Raw genomic sequence first — 20394 nt, 5'->3', positions numbered from 1 at the left:
ATTTTGGTCCAAGTCATGATCTCATCGGTTTGTGAGTTCAAGCCCCCATCGGGCTCTGTGCTGACAGTGTGGAGCCTGCTTGGGATCTTCTATCTCCCTCTCTTTCTGCCCCTCCCCTGCTCAGACTTTTTCTCTCTCTCAAAAATAAATTTTTTAAAAAAAGGACATAATAAAAAATGTTGTAGAATATGGGAAAGGGTAGAAACTGGGATCCAAAAAAGGTGATATACAAGGTATAGTGGGGTTTGAGCGTGGGAAATGAGGAATGACTTGGAAGTTTTGCCATAAAAGGCACAGTCACATTAGTCCTGATTGTCCCCAAGGTGGGGTAGGGTGGAGCAACCTTGAGTGCTAAGGTTGGTAGTGGAGATCTTGGCAAGAGCACAGAGATTGCTAAGCTCCTATCTGACTCCTGAGGGAGATACGGACTTCTATCAGGGGTGCAGTCTTAGTGCCCAGGCAGTTTTTTCCTCCTTGCAGTGGGAGCCTGCAGAAGGCATCTCTTTGGAGGGTTCAAGCTACTCCCTGACTTCTGCTGAAGGAAGCTTCTAGGCAGGGAAAGGGGTTGTGATACTCTACTTCCAACTGATTTGTCATTTACATCCTGAAATGGTACTTAGAGCTTTCTTTCTTATGCTAGTGAGCAATGTACTAAAGCACTTACAAAAAAAAAATATTTGGATCAGAAATTAGTCTGATGACTCAGTAGCTGGGGATATGATGGTGCTGCAAAAAGGCAGAGATGCTTGCTGGCTGGTGTTGGAGAGAAGTCAGGCAAAGACTAGACATCCAAAATTCAAGTAGCTCCCCAATGGCCACTCCTGATGCCTGCAACGTCATCCTTAGAGAATCACGGAATTTCAAGTCTGAGACTTTAAGAAAGAAGTACCATGTTGTGGCAAAATGAGTACAGGGTTTGACATCCCCCCTGATTTGTGTATAAATCCCAGCCGGGAGACTCATCAGCTGTTACCATCTCAGTTAACTTGGGCTCAATTCCTAACCTCTGGGTAGAATGTCCAAACATCACAGTGAGGGCATTTCTGTTGGGTGGAGACATGTGCCAAGTTCTCATTCCTGCTTAAGGCTGGCCTGGTCACAGGGTTGATTTAGGATGCCAAGAGTGGCTTGTTGCATGAAACAAGAAGGTGAAGAAAATATACAAAGGGCAGGGGCGCCTGGGTGGCGCAGTCGGTTAAGCGTCCGACTTCAGCCAGGTCACGATCTCGCGGTCTGTGAGTTCGAGCCCCGCGTCAGGCTCTGGGCTGATGGCTCGGAGCCTGGAGCCTGTTTCCGATTCTGTGTCTCCCTCTCTCTCTGCCCCTCCCCCGTTCATGCTCTGTCTCTCTCTGTCCCAAAAATAAAAATAAATAAAAAAAAAAAATATATACAAAGGGCAGAAGATATATGTGGACATCCGCCAAGCATGACGTATAGACTGTACCTAGACCTTAAACTACCCAAATATCCTGGATCTCCCCCATAATACTGTCTGCTAAGTTTGTAACTCTCTATTTTGAAAGATGTGGGGTAGAGAATTGAGTACTAACTAATTATTAATTAGAAACACTGTAGAGACAATTCACCACAAAGGTCTCTTCCACTTAACGGATTCCAGAATTACACAAATTTGTGTGACCATTAGAAAAGAGTCTGGGGGGCACCTGGATGGCCTCAGTCAGTTAAGCATCTGACTCCAGATTTTGGCTCAGGTCACAATCACACAGTCATGATATTGAGCCCCGCATGGAGCCTGCTTCAGAGTCTTTCTCCTTCTCCCTCTGCCTCTCTGTCTCTCAATTCTTTCTCAGAAGAAGAAGAAGAAGAAGAAGAAGAAGAAGAAGAAGAAGAAAGAAGAAGAAGAAAAGGAAAAAAAAAGAAAACAGAAAAAAGGAAGGGAAAGGAAAGGAAAGGGAAAGGAAGGGAAGGGAAGGGAAGGAAAGGGAAAGGAAGGGAAGGGAAGGGAAGGGAAGAAAAGGAAAGGAAAGGAAAAGAAAGGAAAGGAAAGGAAAGGAAAGGACATCTGGACAAAATTGTAAAGAAGAAAAACCTACATTCTGTGTTTTCCCTAAGGTATACAGGCCTTCTCATTGCCTTCTGACCATTCAAGGGTTGCCTCCCCTCCCTACACCTGGCACGCGCGTGCACACACACACACACACACACACACACACCACACCACACCACAAGTGCCCTCACTTGGAAATAACTGATACTAGATCCTCATGAGCCTCTCACCATCCCGCCTCCAAAGTCCCAACTCAGCTGATAGGGCACTTCCCATAGAGGCAAAGTAGTGAAGTGGTGAAGAAACCAGGCTTTGGTAACTCATCAAACCAAGTGTCTTTGGGAAAGTTATTTAACCTTTCTGAGTTTTGCCTTCCCTGATGTAAAAAGAAGGATAATAAGAGACCCTTGACAACGTTACAGTACAGACTAAATGAGGTCAAGTGTTTGGGGCCTGGTGCATTATAAACATTCAGTAAATAGTAATTACTTATTTCCTTGTTTCTTTTACAACTATGACTATTTTGTGGCCGTATATATTTTCTTGTGGTTGCTGTTTTTGCTATTGGTGTTGATTCCCTGTTGATCTGTTAGCAGGCTGAATGCTGATACACTCTCCCAACGTGATACACATTGTAACAAGTAGACTCTGCCTAGCCCACTCAGGATTTTCTCAAGAACCAGCGCAAAAGAGAGGGCAGCTGATGTTTTCCACTGTTACTGTGCCCATTCACTTACCTGACAGTCCCGGGGTCCTTTAGCCCTTCTCAAATCATACAAAAGAGGCATCAGCCTTGTCTTCTGAGGACCAGAGTGATTTGGAAATAGGTAAGTTGCTTCCAAGTCTGTAGTTATTTCTGATTGGCCTGAACATGGTGTGTTTGTTTGTTTGTTTGTTTGTTTGTGTTTGTTTTTCAATGCTGGTTATGGGTCTGGAAGACTTAAGTGTATTTATTTATTTATAAATCAGGGGTACAAGGTATAACTATGACAGTAAAAGGCTTATTCCATAAGTCATATATATGAGAAAAGCCATAGGCAAGCAAAGCAGTAAGCTCTGGGCTGTTGGAGGATTTGCATTCTATAAGCATGCAGCATAATAATACATTTGCTCTTATTTCTTACCTGGGTTGGCAGTGGAAGGTAAGGAGTTTCTCTTTGTGCTCCATAGTCGCTGTCTCTGGCTTTCCAGAATGAATAGTCCACAGTTGTCGAGAAATAACATTTATTAATCAACAATAAAACACACAATAGAAAAGGCCTTATGAATAAAACTATATATTTATAATGCTTTATTTTTTTGATCCAATACTTCACAAAACACTACAGACAGTAACAAAATAATTCAATAATTATTAAAAACTTTCCAGAGAATTATAGGACACTCTTTATAATATGTGAGCATCAACAAGGCCACGGCCATTAAATACACTATTAAACACTATCACACATATCTTTCTTGATTAAGGGATATGATTAATTTTTATCCAGAAGTCATAACATTGACACATATCCATACACAAGAGAACAACTCAGAATAAGTGAAGCAGATACCCCAGTGAAATGGAATCATCGGCCTTTATATCATTTAAAGATATTACAGTGTTAACAGGATAGAAGTCAACACACTAAAGAGAAATGTTGGGGTTTTCTTGGGGTTCGAGGAAGAAAGTAGGGCAATTGATGAAAACTCTTACATATTTTCCATTGCTCTCTTAGCAATATGCTCCCTTCCCTTTTCTACCTTTTCTTGGTTGAGGTATTCCAGCACTTTCATTAACAGATCTTCATCCAAGTACTGTCTGTTTGGGGTATCATCATTCTTTGGGGGCCCCACAGGGAGCCTTTTGCTTACCGATGCCAGTCTTTCAGTCTCCTGAGAGCTACCTTGATTCAACTGCTCTTTGATGGCCTGCTCAATTTGGTCCTCTTCCTGTTGGTTATCTTCAGGGGAGACTTGACTTGGAACTCGCTTCACCTGGTTTGAATTCATGATCTCAGGGTATTTCACTAGCATCCTGGCCAAGTACTCTCCTAATTCTTGATCCTTGTCGCTCAGGTTTTCATATGCCATTTGTCTATTCTCAACATCTGGCATCCACGCACCTTTGGGAAGCTGGTTCGCTCCAGATCTTCCAGGACCGTAGGGGAGCCTGGGCAGAACTTTCACTCGGTTATACTGACTGGAAACATATGGAGGCTTTTGGTTTGCTGCATTTTCCATCCCTAAAAGACTTAAAATGTCCTCAACAGTTAGCCCCTCTGGTAGGGCCTGTGCCACAGCACGACCGGGCGTTTTGGAATAACCATTCTTGGAGAGCATTTTGTTTGGGAAAGCATCTGGACGGTCTCCGTCAACCTCTGAGATGTCATCTAGGTCAACAGGAAGTTCAACCTCCTGCTCGGGTTCCACCGATCCATTTGGCTTCTCTCCAGTTTTGAGCATGTCAATTAAGTCTTCAGGAGGTATCTGTAAATTCCTTGAGATTTCAATCAGCTGATAAATAGACTGAGAATCAAGTGGTTTCTCAAAAAGCCTGGTTGCTCTTTCCCCGCCTTGCCCATTCTGTGCCCTCCCGCTGCCTGCAGCATTCACTAACCTTCTCAGATAGGCAATTACTTTGGAGACATCATCTGAGAGTTGGTCTTTACTCTCTTTCCGGAGATCTTCATCCTCGAGGCCCAGCTGCCCTGAACGCTTCATTTCTTCATTGATTGGATCATTTTTTTCTATATTCTCCTTGCTGTCTCTTACCTCTTCCTGGGTTTGGCTCTCTATTTTTTCTTCTACTGGGTTCCAATCTTCTCCCCCAACCACATCTTCATAGGCAATGTTATTGGCCTTGTAGATACTATCTTCATCATCTGTGTAAAGTTTTTGCTCCTCGTCAACTCTCTCACGCTTCTGGCTGTTTGGTCCTGTCAGTTTCCCTAGCTCTTGGAACACAGATTCTAGTGTGGCAAGACTTTGAGGAGTATATTGTTCCTCCACTATTTCATTTGTGCGTTTAAAGGGGTTATCCCTGGAATTCTCTTCATACATAGGAGGGAATCGCATGTGCTTAAGCTTCCTCTCTGGCCATGGTTGAGTCTCGTAATCGTCAGGCATGTCCATTGGAAAGTTCTTTTCTGAATTCAAAGCATAGGGCTTTTCTTTTGGTGCAGACTGAGGCTCATTTTCGGCCTGTCTCAAAGCTTCAAGTATTATCCTCATCCACTCATCTTCACTCAGAGAATCCCTTGTACTTTCTGGCAAGCGACTTTCATCACCATTTTCTTTCTTCTGAAGAGGAACAGAGATACCTTGGTAGGGATTGTAGTCTGGGCTGTTTTCTTCTTTGTGAGCTTGTTGTCGGAGTTTTTCTATGTATTCCAAAGCTCTGATCATTTCAGGACTGGGAAACTTTTGGGCATTCTCCAGTCTGAGGTCTGGTTCCTTCTGAAGCAGCTGGTTTCGCTGAAATGAAGCTGCTTCATCTCCAGAGATGAGGAAAATTAAAGGGATCAGAGACAGAGCTGCTCCAAGCCGGTGAGTCTTAGTTTCTGCCATGTTTGAAAGATGTCCCTAAAGCATAGAAAATATGAATTAACACAAATGGAAAACTAGAAGTCACTATAGCAAAAGCGGTAACTGACCATTGAGGGAGAACACATGGCAGAGATGGTTTCACATTAAACTTAGGATGACTCTTTTTAAAAGCCATACATATTTCCTATACAACCCCTCACAAGCTAACTGCAGGAATCCATTGAAACTGTGACCCAGCTACATCAATTTTGCACGGCATTCACTTGGTTAATATAATAACAAAAAGACTGATATGAGGTTTTGTTTTTTTAATTTGCAAAACATGTAGTTTGTTTTTCTTAAAGTATGCATTGTCTTTAAAGTATGCATTAATAATGCATTAAAGTATGTTTTTAAAGTATGCATTAATAAAAAATTTCCAAGGTGACTTTTAGTTCCCTTGTATAGCATTCCTACCAAAATCATTGGCCAAAAGAATTAGTTGCCTTAATTTAAAACATGATGTATGTATGTATGTACACATGTACACACACACACACACACACACACACACACACATACACACTGAATGATTTCCTTAAGGTTGTATCAAGAAACCATGTGGGTTAGTTCTTGAACTGTCCATCTAATTTTGTTGTAGAAACACCACAGCAGTGACATTATATATGATGAAGTAATATGGCATCTTAACATCGATCATACTGAATTTCCTTATGGATGAATCCTATTTACATATATTTTTCAGAAATAACTTGTTCTTACACTGACACTAAACCCAACTGTCAATTTTTAAAGTTCTATACCTTAATAATCTCCAGAATATGGATCTTCTCTGGTCCCAGCTAGCAGGCTAACCTAGTGAAGTTTCTTCCTGTGTAAACACACTAAGAAAGTAAACTTTTAAAATGCCTGTGTTCCATATGTCTTCTAATAATTTTGTTCATGACTGTCTTGCAAAATGCAATCATGGTTATATTTTTCATCAGCCTTTAAGAATACATAGTAAATAATAACAGATGCTTCAGAGAGAACATAAGTTTTCTTAACCAGTCTATTTCTGAATTTGTGAGTGTTCAGATTCAGCTTGACTTATGTCTGTGTCTATTTTGGTGTGGACCTGTGAAATCTTAAATGACTCATACTGTTAGAAAATCTTAAAATAACCACTATGTAACTCCCCATTTAGATAAACACAGACAATATGTTGAATTCTTCCTACTTAAAAATCTTCATTCATTTTTTTCTCCAATGCTTCATAATCTCACCATATGAATTAGCAAAAAACATATTTTTTACATGTTTTACATTAACATTGCTAACATTGAAAAACTATTTTAATATTTGCAATTTTGTCGCAAATAAATGTAAGGAAAGATCACATGTTTGTTCATAATATCTTACTTGCATCATGATTTTGTGATATATAAGCTAAGTTTTATGAGCACAATTTTCTGTTAGCTTAGACATCAATTGTAGAAAATATCATTTTTCACTAGAGCATTTTGGTTTTTAAGTAATACTTTCAGTTTTTAGACCTACCAATGGTTGTAATTAGAGAAATTTCTTTACCATAAATGCATATTTATTAAAATGTTTCCCATTAATCAGACTACTTAATTTACTGAAAGAAAAAAAACCTTTAAAGTCATGTCAGAGAAAACTCTTCAAATGTTCACTATGAATTAATGTTTCCTATAAGAAACTGTAAAATTTAAAGAAGTGTAAATTCTTAGATTCAAATAAAAGTACATTCTAATTTCTTCTTTGTATTATTTCAGGATTAATTTAGCTTTGATGATCTATTTCCAACATTGGCATTTGAAATAGCAGTCTTAAGAATCTTAATGAACTTATTTTCTTTGAAACCAGTATCCTGAAGTATTCTTAACATATGAGTTATGTGCTTGTCTTTGAAATCGTTATCTCGGAGATGGGCTTTGCTGTGGAATTGGGGAAGAATACATCGTGCAGTTATTCAAACCACAGCCTAACACATGCTATTCTTTGGTCATTTATAAGGTTCAGTTCAGATGACACAGTTATTGCCTTTGCGTAAGACTCGAGGGATTTCTTTCCCAGGTAGCAGCTCTTCTATTTACTAAAGATGGTGACAGCTCTAATATCCTATGTACAATTTGAACTAAAGCTTTGTAAGCTAAAACGTCTTTTCTATTGAAATTAGACTGGAGCATTGACAAATACAGATGGATATATCTAATTTGAGCAATCCTACTAATTAGGACAGAGAAAAAAGAAACACTAGTCCCATTAAAAATTTACAGTAAAATATTGTACCACTTCTTTCATTCAAACATAGTAAAAATATCTTACACAGTTATGAATGTTTTCCTCATGGAAATTCGAAATTATCATCTCTCTATAATTCGTGGTCACATCCAACCTATACCCCAAGATAATATTGCACCCTGAATAAAAGGAAAAGCCTGTACTCAGGATAATTCTAATTTTACTCTCCTGGGACTAAAACTGGGGAATAACAATGTAAGCCCTTTCAGAGGGTATCAATTCAGAAAATAATTTTAGACAATTTATTCATTTTGAGCTCTCGTAAGGTAAATGTCAAAGAAAATAAGAAAAACTAGTTCCAAAATTGGTTGCCTCTATGACTAATGTGTTTAACAGCCCTTGAATGATTGGAAACCTACTGCTAAGAATATTAAACATATAAATTATATCTCTGGCTTTGTATCTAGTTCTTAAGAGAACAAACAATACATTAAGGAAAGAAACAAAATATCAGGCTTAGTTAACTTTACATTAATATGGGTATTGACACTAAAATCCTTAACTTTTTCACACTTCTTACATATGGTTATCTAAATAGCATAATGGTTATAAATATCCAACAGCAAATGGTATACATCATAGATTCAATTCTATATGTAAATATAGATTTATCTATATATAAATATATGTCCTTGTATTGGTTGAAGAGCAGCAGGTTGCTATTCAGTTATTCTATAGATAAAAGGTTGCCAAAAGGTCTTTTTATTCTCAGCTAGGATTTAAGGAAAGAACACGCAGTTTAGAACTTTCCAGTAAATCGAAGGAAAAGCAGCCTTACCCCTTTTTTATATGGCAGAGAAGGTCCACAGCATGTCCTTCCCAGTCCGCCTGGTGAGCTGCTCGGGCCGTTTCAGCACCCGGACAGCTCCTCGGCTTATAGGGAGCCGCCGCGCCTGACTCCGCACTGCCACACTGACGTCACCCGGCTCAGCCACAAACCGGAGCACAGGCGAGTTTTTTCAAAGAACCCGAGAGAAAATAATCACTTTATATATTTAAGGGGGGAAAAATGCTGCATGCTTACGCCACCTGTCTTTTTGTGGCAAAAATTGCAGTTTTCTTTCATCAAAATTTTTGAGACTGGCTCTGCACAATTTCCCTTAGAAAGAACGAAATCTGTCAGACGGCTAATTGAAACGTAATCTCATCTATGTTCTAATATCTTGTGATAAGTGTTTCCTGTTGCTGTTGTTTTTGTCGTTATTTTAAAAAGTTTTACACACAAGGACGTTTTTTCTTCATTGCCTACAAGGAAATTACATTACCTAAGTTCCCTGGTATACTCTGAAAGGAATGGAAGGCACATTATTATAATGAAAAGTCGTATTTTGTATCACGACCACAAGCAGCATTATTTTTAAATTCACATTTATTTGAATAAAAAGGAAAGTTTTCTTTTTTTTTTTTTTTTTTTTTTTTTTTTTGGTTTCTGTTTGAGAGTAAACTTTAAAGTTCTAATGAGTTGCAATTTTGTTTTAGAGCTTCAATATAGTTTTGAAGTGGGTAGTCATAAGATTTCAGGTCTAGTACCCAATAATTTTCTATGAATCTGTCATTATCTTTTACAATACCTGTCTCAAAAAGAGAAGCTCAGAAGTTGAGTGTTAATGAAAAAACTTCCATTAAGTGAAAAACGGATTCTTTTACTGTTAGAGAAAAATGTGATACGTATGTAATGGGAATTCATTTGCAATTGAAAGCAAGTTGAGCTATAAATATTTTTTCCTTTTCTATGGAATCAGAGGAATTGAATACCTTCCATACACATGACTAATCCAGGGAATAGTATACCGATTAACTCCCAACCTCTCGTATTTGTAATTCATGACCATTGCTCTGCTTTGCCAGATAATATGATTATATATTTTAATAATTTATATAAGTCTAAATTTTTAACTATTTTATTAAAGATGTGAGTTTTTAAAAACTGTATGTTTTGAAATATACTTTAAGTATGAAAAGAATCTTGCCATATAAGAGATGCCTTTATAGCTCTGTTCAATGAATAATCAGCCACGGATGTATCCATTCAATAATTTGTAATGCCTATTAAGTGCCAGATACATAGATGAATTATATACATGTGTTAGCTTTTATATGATACCATATATATATATATATATATATATATACACACACACACATATATATATATATGATAGCTTTTTATCACATCATATATATGGCCATATATATATATATATATATATATATATATATATATGCTTTTGAGGATTCTTTAGTCTATTTAGCCTAGTGGGGATGACAGACAAACAGATTATTTTGATATAAATTGGAAAGCACCAAGAAAGAGGTTAGCCAGCGGTGTTTGGGAAGCACTGTGGACAGCCGTGTCATTCCTTCTAGAAATTCAAGGGGAAAACTCATGGGTAAGAAACCTCCTGGGAAAAGAAGACTTTACTAAGATATTTCATTATCAGGTTTTATTAAAGTGATTTCTAACTATGTTAGATAAACCACAGAACTCTTGAAATCCTCAAGGAGACAGGAATCGTTTAAAATATTAGGAAAAAAAACCTTGGGAAAAATAACCCTTGATTTTCCTTCCTTGCTCTCCTATTGAAAATATTTGATTTTTCTAAATGACCAGAAGCACTATCATCTGTGGATTGACATGGAAGTCATACAGCTCAGATGGGAATCTTACGGCCAATTCATCCAATAGTTTTATGCTTCATAATGAGTTTTTAGAGCAAGGTCAAGCGCTAGGTTTAAGAGAAAGGGTTGAAAATCCCATTTCTCAACTACCGTCTCAATGATATCAGCTCTTTTGCTGATGTTTTTGTTAGCTTTACACATAAAAACATTTTCTTTAACCTTGACAAATATTTAAGCCACTCTGAGTTTGACCTAATTTGCTTTCTAGTAGCTCTGCATGCCCAGCTGAACTAACCAGTATCAATATTGCCCCAGAAAATTCTGCAAGCTTACTCTTAAAGGGTTGAATTAGTTCAACATATGTCTCAACAGCTCTCAAGGAAGTCACTCTTGACCAAGCTAGTACATAAATATGGAATTGAACTCTTTTGGTAAGGACCGGAAACTAAGATCCCAAAGTCAATCTCTTTCCTGAGGTTAATCACCCAATATCCATGTAAACCTTCATTCAAAAACTCCAAGTAGAATTGAGATGTCAGAAGGCAGCTGCTGGGAAGGATTGGCTTCATCAGCTACAAGTGTGGGTAGAGTAATGAGCCATATGTGGGTAACTGAGTTCCTGCCTCTATATGATACTATGATAAATACATATCATGTATAGAGTTCCAGGATGTTCCAAGCACTGTACTTGGAATTCTACAACCTGATTTGATGCTCATGACAACTGTGAAAGATAGTTGTTTTTATCTCCATTTTGCAGATGATGAAACTGAAATTCAGAAATAAATAAGTTGGCCACTGTTTCCTCATTCATAACTGGTAGAGGTGTGATTTGAACCTAGTTCTTTCCAAAGGCATTTCCATAATAAAGACTATGATTTCGGCACTCTGCCAGGTTATCAGGATAGAGAAATGAATATGGCAGGAATCCAACCCTTAAAGATCCAAGTCTAGAATGTAGTCACTTTGACAAAAGTCCTTAGGGGTTGTCCCAATTGCTTTTTGTGGTCACTGTCCAGATGGCCTAGGCCCAGACTCCCATCTGGGGCAGCAAAAATGGAAACCAAGAGTCAACATTAGATCACTTCATTGATGCTATGTGGCATATTATAATGTCTTTTAAACAAGAGAGTAGTTATTGAATTTGGAAAATCCTATGCACCAGCAGGCTGTGTTCTATAGATTTTTCAATTTTTCGATTTTTTAATATTTAGCATATCTCTAGAAAACATCAAATTTTTTGCCAGTAGTTGTTGTTCTAAAGGAAACTATTTGCTCAAATAGAGATCTATTTGAAGAAGTTAAAAGGTAATATGTAGAGAGAAAGCAGTGTTGCTGTTGATGTGAAGTCTTTTAGAGCATGTACAATATATTACAGATAACCGATAAATCTTTCTATTACTAAGCCTGAGATAAAATCATTCTAAAGGTTCCTTACAAAATTTTAATCTTCTGTTAGGTCCAAATTGCCAACTATCATTGCCTCCGAGAAACAAAGCTTTATATCTGGACCATTTTCAAAATAATTATGTACCATGTACGGTAATAGTTCTCACTAAATTAGCTCGCATCCTTGCATGTGCTGTGAAGATAAAGCCAATCATTCACAATTCAAATCTAAGTAATCAGAATGGGCTAATTTGTTTTTATGATCAGATTTTCTTAAATCTTAGCCATTTCATTCTTTGTTACTCAATTTCATATTTCATTTAGACCAGACTCTGAGTTTGTCATTTGTACAAGCACTCTTAGTTATCCCTCAATTCGAAATGTATCTCTCCTCCACTCCATTACACTTCCCATTTTGTTTCAATTTGTATGAAAGCAACTAAGATAGAGAAGCCAATGTGTCTTCTGTCTCCTCTTTGTGTCATCTCCTTCTCCCCCATCTCTTAATCCCCTCATTGTTCTCTCCCTTGGAAGATAAGACTCCTGGCGGAGTCCCGTCTGAAGGTCTGGGCTGTTTCTCATTGCTCATTCCTCACATGTCTGCCTCCCTTCTCTTCTGTTTACTCCTCCTTCTTTATACTCCTGTTTACTCTTTGCCTCCCTGGTTCCAAAATTTATTTACGCTTCTTCCTCTTAGTTATAGTATACTTTCTTTATTAATAAATGATCCTGTCATAAGATGAATTTTTTTTAAAAAAAAGCTCACTATCAAAGAAGAATGAAATGTTTTTCTACTTCCCTTGCAAAGGCAGAGCCTGCCAAATTGCTTTCAGAGAACATATAAATCAGAAACTGGGTGTGCTTAATACTGTAACTATCTAGTTTCTCAGACAAAATTCACTAGTTCTGGGAGGCAGGAACTCTGTTTTCTACCACTGTACCCTCACACTGACCCCATTGCCTTAGACTGAATGGCTGGCCCAAATGATGCTGTCTTGAATTGAGTTAAGATGTGCTCATTCCTACTATCAAAGCTCCATTCTGGAAAGTTTTCATCCTCTCAGAGTGTGGTTAGGCAAATGAACTGCCTGATTCATGTGAGCTCCAGGCACTGCTAACAACTTATGCTGATATTTTTTTTAAGGAGATTTTCTTTCACTATATTTTTCTACTGTTTCCCTTATTTTGCAAAACATTTTCCTGGTATTTGAGTTAAAATTTGAAATTGCACGTAAGAAAAATGAGCCATTTATAATTCTAGTATTTGTTTATTCTTTGTTTTGGGGGGTGGTAGTTCTTCTTCTTCTTCTTCTTCTTCTTCTTCTTCTTCCTCTCCTTCCTCTTCCTCTTCCCCCTCCTTCCCCCTCCTCTTCCTCCTCTTCTCCTCCTTCTCCTTCTCCTTCTGCCTCTCCTTCTTATCAAGGTACCACATGATTGGTGGCCCTAGATAAACTACATAACATTTAAGGCCTCTTCTAACCCTTGGACACTGTGCCTCTTCTCTTTGTGAAATGGGATTTGGCTGTGAAATTATTTTTGCATTTGCCTACCAGGTACTAAAATATGATCTTTCTCATAAATCCTCAATGACAGCCACTTAAATAAATTTAGGTTTTCTTTTCCATTGCCTTTGGATTCTAGAACCATCTGGTGATTGGAGGAAAAGAAAGTACCATTTCCTTAATCCAATGCCATGCATGTCTGAGCATCTGCTCCCTCAGTGGATTTTGGGAAAAGAAGTTTGTGCCCTAGAAGTTAATTACTTTGTTTAAAACAACACTGGATGTCTCAATCTTTCAGATTCTCCTGGTATAATTGTTTTGTGAATCAACATTTTGAGTGCATGCATGCAAACATTTTAACAAGGAAATTTTCTGTTTGGAAATCACCCAAGTACACATTTTTATGCCTCCTTTTAACCAGAAGCCCAAGGAGTTGCATGAGAGTCTTCAAGGTCAAAGTTTAGCATCATTATGGTCAAGTTTAGCATTTTGTCTTCAGGGCTCCCACTGATTCACCAGATGACTTTCACAGTTCACGTAGTCTTTTTTTGGGAGTTCAGAGTGCTATTTTGGTAAAATGAGTATATCACTTCTGGAGGCAGGGCACTCCCATGTGTAATATGAAGTCGGGAATTGAAAACAGGCTCCCCAACCTAAAATCTCCTCCCCCAAAGAAAGCCACTGAGCCTGTATCCCACAAATCAGGCAATTTTTTTTTTCTTGAACTTTCAGTATGGAGTCTGGGAATCAGCACACAAATCAAATCATCTACGACTTTGACACTGAAGAAAGGAGGATATGCTACAGGTAGGGGAATTTACAGTGACAGTGCCGTGATTCTCTCTGTGGTTCCAGATCAACAACACCAGCCATCACCTGGAGAATAGCAACGCAAATTCTCAGACCCCACTCAGATCTATCAAATCAGAAACGTTGGGGATGGATCCTAGTGATTGAGGTCCTATTACCCCTCTATGTGATTCTGATGGATCCTAAGTTTTGATAAACAGAGAATTACAGCATAAGAAAGCAAGCCTGAGAAAAAGACTATACAGTGAACCCCGAGAATCCTCAAAAGCCAGAACAAAGACTGTAGACTAGAGGTAAGAACCCTGAAAGTGGGGGATGTAGGGGGAAAACTGAAGTAAAAAACAACAAAGAGAGACATGATTGATAAAGTTCCAGTTTGGTTTTGACCAGCCCCTTTCGGAGTACTCTAAACTACTTCGAGTCCCATAAGCAGACATTAGCAGAATGAAATGCATCTGTACCAGTTGTCCTTTGTGAGTATTTGGAAAAGTTGCTTCAGTAGCTTTAAACATGAGGAAATGAAATATCCCCATTATTGCTGCCCAAGGGGCTTGGGACTAGAAGCAGTGACTCCAGGGCCATTTCATAAATCACATCTGATATAAAGAAGAAAACTAAAAATATGATTAGTTAAGAGAAGTCCTATCAATACTACAGTAAATTTGATTCTCTGTCTCCTTCAAAAGATATGGTTATTTCCATACCTTTCTTAGATGGCATAATGAAACACTAATTTTTCCATTTCTTACATCTTTAAACTTTCCTCATATCCCAACTTCTCATTAAACATAAAGCTAGATTTAAATGTAAATACATTTGACCTTTCCTACAGCTTTTCTAGAGACTTGCTCACCAGTCCATTATTTACTCTTATTATGAAAATGCTGCTGACATTTGTAAAGAACAGCTTTTTCTCAGCTTAAAAAGATTTCATTTTAAATTGAATCTTGAATAAATACAGTTGAGTTTATGGGAGTACAAACTAGCTTATAGGTTATTATGATTGGAAAGGCACATCTACTCTGACCTAGTCTATTACTTTCATTTATTCTGTCACATTTATAACAACAACTTTCCAGCATATACTTAAATACCTCCAATGGCAAGCAACTCATTACCTTATGATTTCCCTTGTTCCATCTTTGAACAACTTTATTATTAAATTTTGGGTTGTTTCCCTTGTACTGGCCTGACGTATGAACTTTTGTAGGCTTGACCATGGATGCTAGAATTCCAGGGCTCCATAGAGCTGGTCTCAGTCCTCTTCCCTATGATGCGAATTGTGCCTTCCCACCCCCCTCCCCCCGCCCCTGTGTTTTTCCCAAGTGAAACCGCTTGACTGAATTTTCTTCATGAGTCCTCATTCTGGTCCCCCATCCCCAAAGCACATCTTTGTCCTAATTCAAGACTCCAAACAGCATCTAACTCAGAGCAAACATCCTTTTTCCTCTCTCTCTCCCTAGGAAATCTCCCCAACCCCACTGCTTCTCCCATCCAACCTCTTACTTCCAAGGAAGCTCAGTTACCCTTTCTTCTGGAGAAACTTCTCTGACTTCTTTGACAAGGCAAATTCTCTCCAGAATATTCTCTCATGGGCCACGTATCTTTCCTGGTTAGAACTTATTGCAGTTGTAATGTAGTATTTATTTGTAAGATTCTTAGACTGTTCTCTTCCCAGTTGATTATAATCTCTTTGAGGACATGAGGTCAGGGATCTTGTTTTGTTTCTTTCACTCTATACCCCGAAGCCATCCAAACCAATCTTAAAAGTACTCACATCTACAAAGAAACATATCAAGACCCAAGCTGACCCAATTCCTTCCCAATCTCTTATCTCCTCCTATATGTCCTCACATGATCAATAATAATCTCTGACCCACAGTTCCAACCACGGAATCATAATTCCTTAGCTCATTCCTGTACTCTCTCCACCCCCTTCTTCCCTATCCATTGCTAATTCTCCCTGTTACTTCTTTCTTATTTGTCCATTTCCACAGCCTCTTCACATCCCCTTATGTTTGGTCTTTCTCAGAATCTCTTTCCAACCTCTCCAGTGTTTATCACTAATCTCCTTTCTCATATGTATGTTTCCTCCAGGAAAAATACAGGAAGTTGGTAACTTAAGGGAAATAGTTTCTATTTCTATTCTGAGCCAGCACTCAGAAAATACTATTGATTGAATAACTAGAGCGTTTGACTTAAAAAAATAAAAGTCAATTTATATTAATTGCCTACTAAATGGAAACCACAGGGCTTGATGCTTAAAAATATAATAGCAAATTATCTTTCAACATTTTTCCATTATGAGTTTCCTCTGCTCAACCGGTACCAACTCGATTAACTTTCTACAGTTTGAGACCTTTCACTGATTTTTTTTTTCCTCAATGCTCTCCCATACCTCTCCAGTCCTAACTTCCTGGTTTTTCAGCTTCAGTTATGTAAACTTCTCTACCAGAAGGTATACTTACTGTCATCAGACCCATCTTTAATCATTTCTTTCTTTCTTCCTTTCTTTCTTTCTTTCTCTTTCTTTCTTTCTTTCTTTCTCTTTCTTTCTTTCTTTCTCTCTCTCTCTCTTTCTTTCTTTCTTTCTTTCTTTCTTTTTCTTTCTTTCTTTCTCTCTTTTTTTCCTTTCTTGTGTGTGTCCTGCTCTCTCAAAGGCACACATCATTCTCGTTGCCCTGAAAATGGTCTACCACTCTTCTCCACCGTTTTGACTCTTTGAAAAAATTTGGTTGATTCGTCTCCTTAGCGAAGCCTTCCTTGATCAATCCCTACCCCCACTGCATGCAGTTACTCCTTTTATTAGAGCATAGAGTTTTAAGGTGAAGTCCATTGAATCCCATGAAATTGAACACAACTGTTTAAGTGTATATTATAGTATTCTTTTTATCAGACAGCTCCAGAGCCATAAACAGATGCTCAAATGCGTATGTAATCTTAAAATTTTGTTGTAACTCTTAGTACTGTTACTAAATATTTCTGATTTTCTCCTCTTCTGGCCATATGATATAACTACACCTCTTGGACTCCTGATTGGGTGGTACCATGCGACAAGTTCTAGACCATGAGCTTAGAGTGGACATACCACAGAGTTCGCTCTCCCTCACCACAGTGACAGGCAAGGTTTGGGATAGTGACTGCCCACACAGCCTGATCCCTTAGTGACTGACTGCAATGTGGAGTGTTGCCTTCCAGATCTTTCAGTGGCTTGCAGAGTGAGCAAGAAATAAAGTTGTTTTAAGCAATTGATTTGGGGGGATTGTTTGTTACTGTATCTCACTTAGCCCAAACTGACTGATACAAATATTGAGATCAAGTGGTTTAAAATATTACTACAACTTGAGTAACAGTCATAGTCCTACCTGGGGAAGAATAGTGAGATAAGTTGGCAATGGGGATTTTGTCTTGCATTCCCCTGGGGGCTCCCATTATCAAAAGAGTCAGCCAGATACATCTGTTTCTCAAAGTACAGAATGCGTAGCCACAGCACCGTTGAAAGTGATTTTATGTCAGGCATAGACATGGCAAAAGTATAACTGAATTGTACAGTCTGAAATTTATTCTTTGTACCATTCTCCTGGTTATATAAAGATGAAATTTTCAGTTTGGGGCTAGTATGTTTTGAACAGTTTTCTGACACTTGAAAATCTTCTCTTTTTTTGGCCTTAGGCTCAGAGCTTTTTATAGGCTGCAGGATCTAAACAGAAATTTATTAACATCTCTATAGTTTATTGAATTTATGGTTTGGGTTGCCTATTTATGGAGGTGATAAAATTTTTAAGTTGAGGCAGTGATACAAACTTCCTTTCATTTAAGCTTAACAAAAGACTCAGTATAGAAAAATATTAAGAAAATAGGAGTAGAAGTAATCCTTAAAGATAACAAGAAAATTCTTCAAAGGACTAATTTTTTTTGGAAATTTTGTGTCACATTGTAGTTCAACCTTGAGTGGGGCTTAATTTTCATTTTGGGGCCCAGGACTATTGGTTGTATAAGTCACATCCCCCTCCCTTCTTCCCATCTCCAAAAATGCTATATTCAATAACCAAAAAAAAAAAAAAAAAAAAAAAAAAAACCCAAAAATCATTTAAATTTTAAAGATGTTTTAGTTCCGCAGTAAAGTTAGCCTCAGAACAAATTCAACAGGCAGGAGTTAAATATGGTGGAAGGTATAATACTAGGCTCCTGTCTGGCTGTGTGACCCCAGGCAAATTACTCAACCTTTCTGAGCCCCTGTTTTGTTTTGTTTTGTTTTGTTTTATGTTTATTTATTTTGAGAGAGAGAGAAATAAATCATATTTATTTATTTTTAAATGTTTATTTATGTTTAATGTTTATATATTTGCACGCGCGAGCAAGGGAGCTAGCAGGGGAGGGGCAGAGAAAGAGGGAGACACAGAATCCCAAGCAGACTCCAGGCTCTGAGCTGTCAGCACTGAGACCTTCGCCGGGACTGGAACTCAGGAACCCTGAGATCATGACCTGAGCGAAAGTCGGATGCCCAACCGACTGAGCCACCCACGCGCCCCTCCGAGCCCCTGTTTCTTAATTTGCCAAAAGACGTGATATTACCTGGGATAAGAGCCTTAGAGAGTTGCTGCAAGGGCCCAATTATATAACAGTCGTAGAAATGCTCTGGAAAGTTTGCGGTCCTCTGCAGAGATATCCTGCCTGATTATCATCCACCTCCCAATCCCTGGGAATTCACTGACACCGGGCTAGCAATAGCTGAACTTTGAAACTGTAACCCAGCTAAAAGATCATTTCCTTTATTCCCACGTGATTAGACTTGCTTTCGAGAAGCCCCTGCCAGGCAAGGCATCGCCCCCCGCCCCCCATCCCCGCCACTGGAATGAGAAAGAGCGGAGGCAAGAGTCTGCGTAGCTGCTGGCACCAAGTTCCGCTCTCCAGCCGGCGGAGGTGGCGTTTCTTCTGGGAAGCTGCTTCTGCCCCAAGCTGCCTTGACTTCAGCCCGGCGTGGCGTCAGACGGATGAATTGAAAGTCAAAACACACGCGGCTACAGGGAATAAGACGTGAGTCATGGTCCGCTGGGGCGCAGAGGTTCGGGCGGATCCGCAGCAGACATGAATGGAAGCGAACACCTCATTTCAGGCGCGCGCCGCCGCCGCCCTAGCCCCGGGGCCAGGTTCACGGTTTAATCATCAGTCTCCCCGCACAGCCCTGCACGAGGGCGCGCGGGGGAAGCAATTTGCACATTAGGCATTCATGGAGGCGCAGCCATTCATTACATGCATCCCCCGGCTCTGTCCTAATGAGCCTCAGGAACAAGGCTGAAATGTCACGACACTTGGGTGTCCAGATGCTGCTGAAGCAACCGGCAGCCGCGGGTCAGAGCAGCCAGGGGGCCTCGCAAGCAAACCCCGAAGGCTCCCAGCCCTCTCGGCTGCTGAGCCAATTAGTGTTCTGGGTGAATGAGACTCTTCAGAGTCCCTTTTGGGCATTTTTCCCCTCTGACCTCAACTCTGAAATCTTTCAATTGCCCGCGTGTCTCACCAGTACCCATCAGCTGAAGTAGGGTGTGGGGTCTTTGAACAATACCAGTCACAAGCCCAGGAGAGGAAATCCTGTTTTCCTCCTACAACAGTAAATTCCTTCCTTCTGAACCATGCTTCATTACTCTTCATTTTAGCCACAAGTCAAGAAGCCTCCATCTATTAAAAGGAGAGGGAGGCAGTTAATGGGCACGTTCTGGCTCCAGACTGCCCAGGTTCGAATCTGCCTCTGCCCCTCACTAGCTGTGAGTCCTGATCAGGCTACTCTCTCTGCTTTTGCTTCCTCGTCCATAAAATAGAAATCATCATAGTAGGTCTGGGTTTTGTGAGATTCAATCAGAACAGTAAGCACAGTGCTATTATTAACAAGCATTTATTGGCTATTTTCTTTGTGCCAAGCATTGCATTAGGCATCAGTGTTACAACATGATTAAGATTCGAGGGCTGCCTGCATAGTGTCTAGTGGGAGAAATGGCTTTTGGAAAACCATCTATACAAACCTAAATGCAATGGGCTGTCATAAATGTGTACTCAAGGGGCAGTGGAGGAGATCTTGATTAATTCTGCACAGGGGGGATGCAGATGATTCCAGGTAGCCGGGAAACTTTGAACGTGGCTGCCAACGATGGATGGAAGCAGCCAAGAGAAGAATAGAATTTGTGTCATCTTAACCTCCCAGGCAGCGGAGATTTTATACGCCGCTTTCTTCAGCTG

General features: G+C 39.3%; 1 protein-coding gene across 1 annotated transcript; it reads right to left on the bottom strand.

The window, feature by feature from the left end:
* Window positions 1-3273: 3273 nt before the first annotated feature.
* On the bottom strand, window positions 3274-5557 carry SCG2 (secretogranin II). Its single transcript, XM_049615837.1, has one exon. The coding sequence runs from the start codon at window positions 5555-5557 to the stop codon at window positions 3701-3703; it is 1857 nt and encodes a 618-aa protein (XP_049471794.1). The 3' UTR covers window positions 3274-3700.
* Window positions 5558-20394: the final 14837 nt, after the last annotated feature.

The sequence above is a fragment of the Panthera uncia genome (assembly GCF_023721935.1).
Source record: "Panthera uncia isolate 11264 chromosome C1 unlocalized genomic scaffold, Puncia_PCG_1.0 HiC_scaffold_3, whole genome shotgun sequence".
NCBI lineage: Eukaryota > Metazoa > Chordata > Mammalia > Carnivora > Felidae > Panthera > Panthera uncia.
The sequence above is the reverse complement of the archived record's forward strand: the minus strand, read 5'-3'. Positions and strand labels throughout refer to the sequence as shown.